The sequence below is a fragment of the Elephantulus edwardii genome, unplaced genomic scaffold (assembly GCF_000299155.1).
Source record: "Elephantulus edwardii isolate Elephantulus edwardi_28Jun2011 unplaced genomic scaffold, EleEdw1.0 scaffold00191, whole genome shotgun sequence".
In the NCBI taxonomy this organism is placed as follows: domain Eukaryota; kingdom Metazoa; phylum Chordata; class Mammalia; order Macroscelidea; family Macroscelididae; genus Elephantulus; species Elephantulus edwardii.
Window position 1 is genome coordinate 5,185,291 of NW_006399941.1, and position 8,484 is coordinate 5,193,774.

The following is an 8,484-nucleotide window of genomic DNA, read 5'->3' on the forward strand; positions in this document are numbered from 1 at the left end:
GCGGGGAGAAGTGTGCAACAATGAATGAATGGAATTCCAAAATCTCTGTAGATGTTCATTGAAATGAAAAAGAAATTTAAAAAATAAAAAAATGTGTTGTCGTTGCTGTTATTGTTGTTGTTATGTGCTATCAAGTTGACCACAACGCAAAAGATCCTGTTGCTCTTGCCCTATCCTGAGGCAACCTCAACAGCTCTGACCCACCTGACCCCTTTGTCATAGTTACTGTCAATCCATCTCATCCAGGGTCTTCCTCTCCTGCGCTGACCCTTTTCCCTTCTAAGTATAATGTTCTACTCCAAGAAGTGGTACTTTCTGGCAACATGTCCAAAATATGTGAGACGGAGCTTAAAAATCTTTGCCTCCAAGGAACAACTTGATTTCACCCTCTTCAGGACAGATCTGTTTGTTCTGGAGACAGGCCATTACTCTTTTCCAGCACCACAACTCAACAGCATTGATTCTTCTTCTTTCATAATCATCCATTGTCCAGCTCTCAGATGCATAGCAAGCAATTGAGAACACCATGGCTTGGATTGCTCAGGCATATTTTAATCTTAAGACTGAGTCCTGTTTAGCATTCTGAAGAGATCCTTGACAGCAGATCCAATGCAACTCGTTTTTTGATTTCCTGACTGCTGGTACCAAGAGTTTGATTGTGGATCAGAACAAGGTGAAATTATTAACAACCTCAGTCTCTTCTCCACCTACCATGATGTTGCCTATTGGCCTGGTGGTGAGGGTCTTTGTTTTCTTGATGTTGAGATGTAATCCATTTTGAAGGCTACAGTCCTTGATCCTCTACAGCAAATGCTTCAAGTCCTCCTCAGTTTTGGTGAGAAAAGTTGTGTCATCTGCATAATGCAGGATGCTGATGACTTCCTCCAGTCCTGATGCCACACTATTTTTCATAAAGTCCAGCCTCCTCAGTGATCTGTTCAGCAAATAGATTAACTGTAACAATGGGCTTGGGAATTTGAGAAATGATGTGGATGGTGCAATAAAGGGCAAAACCCACATTTGTTGTTTATAGCCATTATGAGTTACAGGTAAGTAGATGGTTGTTGTTGTTGTTGTTATGTGCCATCAAGTCACCTGCGACTCATAGCAACCCTATGAACAACAGCCCTAAACCCTGCTCTGTCCTGTGTCAACCTTATTGTCTCTGACACCTATTTCCAATTACCTCAGTCACTGAATCAATCCATCTCATTGAGGGTCTTCCTCTCCTGTGTTGTCCCTCCACCCTCCCACGCATGATGTCCCTCTCCAAGGACTCGTCCCATCTTGCAACACATCTAAAGTACGTCAGATAGATGAAGCGTCACAATCACATAACAAAAACACAACAGGAATACCAAGGGTTCCACATTGCTAATAGTTCAGGATATGCATGTTTCTTTGTAGAATTGCACCACAAGGGGGAGTAAGTCTAACTAGAAATCCCAAAAAAGGTACTCTGATTTGGTAGAGGACAAAGAGGGTTTCCATACCAGGCAGCTTGGTCTAGGGAAAAGTGGAGACTTGTGGTTAGTTGCAGAATAAGATTCTGCCTGGTCCTTCCCTAGCCCCCTGGTCTCTGTCAAATCTGCTTTCCTACTTTTGTTTCCAATTTCACAAACTCTGTGACCAACTGAACACTAATGCTTCTCCCCATTCATTCTTCATGGGCTTTATCTTGCTTCCCCCACCCCACTCCCCTGTAGCTTTGAAAACACTGTTCTGTGTGTGAGTCCTCTTCCCCTCCCCATCCAGTTCCTCTCCACATTCAAGGCATAACGCAAAAGTCACCTCTTCCATGAAGCCTTATTCTGTTTGCTTAATGTCCTTAGTGTCTCTGTCTCTGCCTCTCTGTCTCTGTGTCTCTCTCTCATAAAACTAACAGTAATATAATCTGGTCATTTGTGGTGGCTATGGATATGCGACTTCAACATTTCCTGATACCGGGATCATGGTGACTGAGAGCCCTATTTGTGTCCCCTGTGTACAGACCACCCAGTCACTCTACTTTCCATCACGCTGCTCCCACCAACGGCTAAGCAAGGTTGGAGGACTAAGCTATGCCTGCATCTATAAGAAATCTCTCTCTCTCTCTCTCTCTCTCTCTCCTGTCAAGTCAGAACTGATTCCTAGCTGGCACTCCATGGGGTTTCTGAGGTTCTGAATCTCACCAGAGAAGATTGTCCATCTTCCTCCTGAGGAACTGCGGGTGGATTTGAACTTCCAGAGACACTACCTTAGGGCACCAGTGTTTCCTCAAGGTTTGTTGCTGTGTGCTGCTGAGTTGGATCTCACTCACAGCCAGCCTTCCAGAGGGTTTTCTGAGGCTAAAAAAGGAATGGGAAGAGACTTTCTTTCTCCTGCTAAGCAGTTGGTAGATTTGAACCATCTGCCTTAGAATTGGCAGCACAAATCCTTACCACTAGGCCATCAAGCTCCCTCAAGATATACCACTTCTCTAATCCATTACTTTACCTCAAGGATACCACATTGCTCTGAATGAAACATTCTAAAAACTGCATTGCAATTTTACATCCCGCCCAATTCACCTGCCTCCCTTTCTCCTTCACCAAAGTTGGACCTGCTTCATGGTGTGGAGATGTGGCTCCTTCTTCCCAAGTACATCACTTACATATATAGTTCAGCCTTGGTGTTAACTTTCTGGGACACCTAATTTGATATGTTTCTTTTATAGTATTATCTTCTACCATGTTGACATTAGGCAGATTACACACCCTTACTTGCTAATAGTGAGGAGAACAGATGACCAAAGACAAGAGCTTTCTTTATGGGTTACAACTAAACATCAAGAAAACAAAGCTTTTTCCCACTGGGCCAGTAAGCAACAGCATAATAGATGGAGAGAGGGTTGAAACTGTCAATGATTTATTCTACCTTGAATCCACAACCAACACCCTTGGTAATAGCAACCATGAGATAAAGAAACATATTGCCGTGAACAAATCCATTGTCAGAGACCTCTTCAAAATACTCAAGAGCAATGATGTCAGTTTGAAGACTAAGGTGTGCCTGATTCAGGCAATGGCCTTTTTCATCATTTGCTATGCATCTGAGAGCTGTACAATGACTACGGATGATGGGAAAATAATCAATACACTTGAGTTATTATGTTAGAGATAAATACTGAATGTTCCATGGACTGCCAAAAGAACAAACAGGTATGTATGTATGCATGTATGTATTTATGTATGTATGTATGTATGTATGTATATATGGTACAACCAGAGTGCTCCCTGGAGGCAAGAATGGCAAAGCTTCATCTCTCATACGTTAGTAGACATGTTGCTAGGAGCAACAATTGCTTGGAAAAGTGGAGAGGCAGCAAAAGACAAGACCCCAATGAGATGAATTGACATAGTGACTGCAGAAATGGGCTCAAGTGTATTAGAGATGGTAAGGATGGCCCAGGGTAGGGCAGGATTCAGATCTGTTGTTCATAGGTTTGACTCCACAAATGGCAAGTACGCAACTACAAGCTGAGAGATTGGTGTTTAGAATCCACCCAGCGATGCCATAGAAGCAAGGCCTGGTGGTCTGCTTCCACGAGATCACAGCTACAGGAAACACAATGGGTAGAGTTACACCCTGATCCTCAGAGGGTCTCCACAAGTAAGGCAGAGAAGCAGTCAGGAGAGCAGGAGACATACTGCACTGGGAAAGTTTGCAGGCAGGGACCTTGCCAAACTACAGAAGAGTAATGAGGTTGCTTTAAGGGCTAAGGTGCACTTGATTCAGACCTTTGTTTTTCAATCACTTGCTGTACATCTGAAATCTGGGCAATGAATAAGGATGACAGAAGAATTGATACCTTTGGATTGTGGTGTTAGAGAAGAGTTCTGAATATCCCATGGACTTCTAAAAGAACAAATAGATATGTTTTGAAAAGGTGCAACCAGAGTGCTTCTTGGAGCCAAAGACAGTGAAGTTTTCATCTTACATACTTCAGGCATGTTGCTGGGAGAGGGACCTCATGCGTAAGAACGTGGAGGGATGGTGAAAAAGAGGAAGACCCTCAACCAGATGGATTGACACAATGACTGCATGGACTCTAGTGTGTCAGAGATTGTGAGGATGGCACAGGATAGGACAGGGTTCAGATTGTTGTTAATAAGGTCATTATGAGTCATAGTCGACTTAATGGCACCTAACAACAACAAGGGAGGAATGACCAGTCAGAAACTGGCTTTTGTTGTTTATATTCTGATACACAAGTTGTGTTAGAGAAGGGTATTGTACATACCATGGACTGCCAGGAGAACAAACAGGTCTGTCTTGGAAAGGGTGACACTAAGTTTCTCCTTGGAGGCTAGGATTTTGAAGCTCCATCTCACATTCTTTGGGCATGTGACCAGAAGGAAGCAATCCTTGGAGAAGCACATCATGCTCAGAATAGTGGAGGGACAGAGCAAGAGAGAAAGACCCCAGATGAGATGGACTGATACAGTAACTGGGGTAATGGGGGTAGGCATGTCTGAGTCAGTGAGACTGGCTCCGGATATGGCAGGCTTCAGAGCTGCTGTACATAGGGTCACTATGAGTCGTGAGTAACTTGACAGCGCATAACTACAACAGCAAAAACAAGTAAGGGATCAATGAAAAAGAGACTTTGAGTATCAGAACAATGTTTGCACCAGTGGGCTGATGCACAGCAGCAGGGTGGGAATGGTGGAAGACAGGACAGGCTTCTGTTCTCTTAACAGCAAACAGTGTCACCATGCGTCAGAACTGACTCAACAGGACCTGACAACAGACAAGAACAGATGCTCAATAATCACTTAATTAATTAGAAGTCTTGATCCAGATTGTTGTGTTGTTGTTATGTGCCATTGAGTCGTTTGCGACTCATACTATGTACAACAACCCTAAACTCTGCTCTGTCCTGTGCCAACTGCACTGTCTCTGACACTCCCGTCCCGATTATCCCAGTCACTGAATCAATCCACCTCATAGAGGGCCTTCCCCTCTTGCGCTGTCCCTCCACCCTCCCAAGCATGATGTCCTTCTCCAAGAACCAGTCTCTCCTCACAACATGTCCAAAGATAGCAAGCAATAAATGGTAGAGAGGATGTGGAGGGACAAAAACTCTCATACACTGTTGGTGGGATTGTAAAATGGTACAACCACTCTGGAAGGCAGTTTGGTGCTTCCTCAGAAAGCTTAACACAGAAATCCTATATGACCCAGCTATTCCACTGCTAGAAATATACCCCAAGGAAAATAGAACTGAGGCACCAATGAAGATTTATAAGCAACATTCACAGCAGGGTTACTTACAATAGCAAGAAAATGGAAACAGCCCAAATGTCCATCAGCAAATGAATGAATTGAGAAAGTCACACGATGGAAATGACTCCGGAGCAGCACTAAGGAGTGGCTAGAGAGCATTATGCTGAATGAACTAACTCAGTCTGATGAGGACAAATATTGCATAAGAACACGATTGTCAAAATATGAGGATAACTAGTAAAATATGTACAAAAGTCCAAAGGAGGAAGGGAAAAAGTCAAGGGGGCTGAAGAGAAGGGAAGGGAATCACGGGGTCAGCAGAGTTTGGTGAGCAGGAGGAGGGGGTGAAAGAATTAGAAAATACTCAGTTGGGACCGGGAAAGACTAATAAAGTGTGGGTATAAGTCAATGGTGATTATTTTTTTAAGTTTTTATTTTATATTGGTTTGAGTACAAAGTTCATATACATTGTGCTTCACGCTATCCTAAATTCACACTGTGTTCCATACAATAGTTATGAATTTTATAAAACACAATTTTGGGGAATGACTGTATAAAACACAATGTGGATGAAGGGATGTGTGAAACACAATGTATATGAATGAAGCAATGTCCTTCAATTTTTTGTGTAAACCAATACAAATATCTAAAAGGAGGTTGGGGTGGAAATCAGTCCTTGAAGAAAAAACCTTGGTCTACCAGCTGGCAGAATCAGATGATGTCTTTGCCATCATCTTTGTACCAAATCCCTGAGGAATTGGCATTGGAGCTCAGTTGGAAGGAGGAGGGAGACTTCGTATCAGTACTGCCCAGTGTAACTGTCAATGAAAATCTTCCCTATCTGCTCAATCCCGTAATTTCACGGTCTAACAGTGCTAGTGATATCTGAAACTTGGCGGTTGCAACTGAGGCCTTAACTTTATAAAAATTTCATTTTCATAGTCTCAAGGCACTAGCAGCTACTGTATCAGTCAGCACAGTTCTAGATTCTCTTCTGACCATGCCACTTTTAGCCTGATTCTGTTCTCTGGCATTTTGCTGAGTTATCTTTAAATTACTAAATTAATGAGTTCACTGGAAATGGCCTTGTAGGAGCAGCTAATCAAATCATAACACACAGATTCAACAGGGCCAGACCCTTCACTAAACCAGGACTGTGGTGACTGGGAGGAATAGATTTGCAATTATAATCCATGAGGCAAAGATACTTCTGTTGGCCTCAGGATGGGCTCAGGTTTCTCTGGTGGTCTAAACTTACCCTTTCAAAATCACTTCTGTCCCTGACGCATAAATCTAAAGCCATGGGACATGCAAGGGTAAAGAAAAGTCCTTGATTTTAAAGAAAAGGTTTGATGCTGTGGGATAATAACTACGGAGATCCTGAGGATTCAATTGCTGCTGTTGTTGTTACATACCTTTGAATCGGGATCAAGTCATAGCTGACCCTCCAGTGGGTTTTCAGAGGCTGTAAATCACATGGGAGGAAACTGCCCATCTTTCTCCCTCATAAAAGCTGGTGGGTTCAAACCTCCTGCCTTTGGGCTGGTAACACACTAGGCCACCAGAGCTCCTTAAAATTTCAATTAGACTTCATTACAACTCAGAGGGGGGGAAAACAACAACAAACAAAGACAGAGATCAGTAACAAAAAAATAAAAGGAAAGAAAGAAAAGGTAAGAAGAGCAAGAGCATTTTTGTTCTAAGTGAAGACAAAATAATTTGCATATTTACCCTTTCAGAGGAGGGCTTTTCCCCCCCTCCCTCTGATGCCAGCTTGGCGCTGCCGTAAGAGTTCTTGGCTTTCTCCACAGAGCCGTGCTCAGACACCCCGAGGGATGGCAGCAGCGGGTCCTGGCTGGTCTGCTCCGGGCGCACGTCCCGTGCAGCGTCTCTGAGGGGGGCTTCGGGGATGCTGCACAGGTGGATGACGATGCTCAAAGTGAGCACCAGGGCGGAGAAGAAGAACATCACCTGGAACTCCGTGCCCAGCACTCGCCCCAGTTCCAGGTGGGCCCAGTCTATGGCACCCAACATGTAGCCCAGGGCACCTCCAAAGCCTGGAAAGCAAAGAAGAGCTGCGTCATTACCTTACCATCGTGCACAGGTCTCCCCTGCCGTGGGAAAGCTCGTGGGGGTCAGTGGAGGCAGCCTGATTGTAAGGGTAACACAGAGAGCGGCCAAGAGACCTGGGGCTGGGCAGCTTGTGCTCAAGTCTTGCTCTGGCATTTGCTTGCTGTGACCTTGGATTTCCTCGCTTATAAAATGGGTTGACTGGTGAAAGAGTAAGGGGGTTTTGATGATGTGATCCATAGGGAGTTGTTTTTCCAACCCTGAGGTATGCCCCTCTGGTGGTTTGAATCCAACAGCAGCTCTTCAGGAGAAACAAGGACATATTTTTATTTTTCTTAATATATTTTATTTTATTAATTTCAATGAACATTTACAGAGATTTTGGATTTCCACTCATTCATTGAAGGACAATCTTTTCTGGTGAGATTAATAGCCTTGATAATCCTCTGGAGGGGCTGAGTTTGATTCTCACTTGAAGACTGACAGTGAAAGAATAACTTAATAGTTGTTTTTTAGTGACCTTGTGTCTAATAGGACTCATACTGACCTCTTGAAAGTCAGATCTAAACCCTGGCCTACCCTGTGCCGTCCTCACTATCTCAGACACACTCGAGCCCATTGCTGCAGTCACTGCATCAGTCCACTCGGTTGAAGGTCTTTCTCTTTTTCACAATCCCTCCACCTTCTCCTCACCTAGGAACATGCCCAAAGTATGTGACATGAAGCTTTATAATCTTGGCCTGCAAGGGCCACTCTGGCTGCACCTCCACAAAGACATCTGTGGTCCTTTGGACTGTCCGTGGGATAGTCAGTACTCTTCTCCAACTTAATAGTACCTCATACAAACAAACACACCAAACCCCCACAAAACGACAACAACAAACCGAAAAACTCAAAGCAAGAGGGGGCAGGTGGATTCTACTATCATCTAGTCAATTCTGACACATGGCAACCACAGATGTAATAGTGTAGAACAGCGCTATGGGATTTTTTGTTGTTTATTTGACTTCTCTATTTTGTTGTTGTTGTTAGGTGTCGTCGAGTCACTTGTGACTCATAGCGACTCTATGTATAAGAGCCCTAAATGGTGCTCTATCCTGTGCAAACCTCACCCTCTCCGACGCACTCATTCCCACCACTTCACTCACAGAATCGATCCATCTCATC

General features: G+C 43.9%; 1 protein-coding gene across 3 annotated transcripts in view; it reads right to left on the reverse strand.

Annotated features, from left to right (window-relative positions):
- SLC45A2 (solute carrier family 45, member 2) overlaps positions 1-8,484 on the reverse strand; it is a 71,130-nt gene that overhangs the window by 25,899 nt on the left and 36,747 nt on the right. For all 3 annotated transcript variants that reach the window (XM_006896797.1, XM_006896796.1, XM_006896798.1), the window contains exon 3: positions 6,979-7,304. In XM_006896797.1, the coding sequence (XP_006896859.1) occupies positions 6,979-7,304 (326 nt within the window). The remainder of the gene's footprint in view (positions 1-6,978; positions 7,305-8,484) is intronic.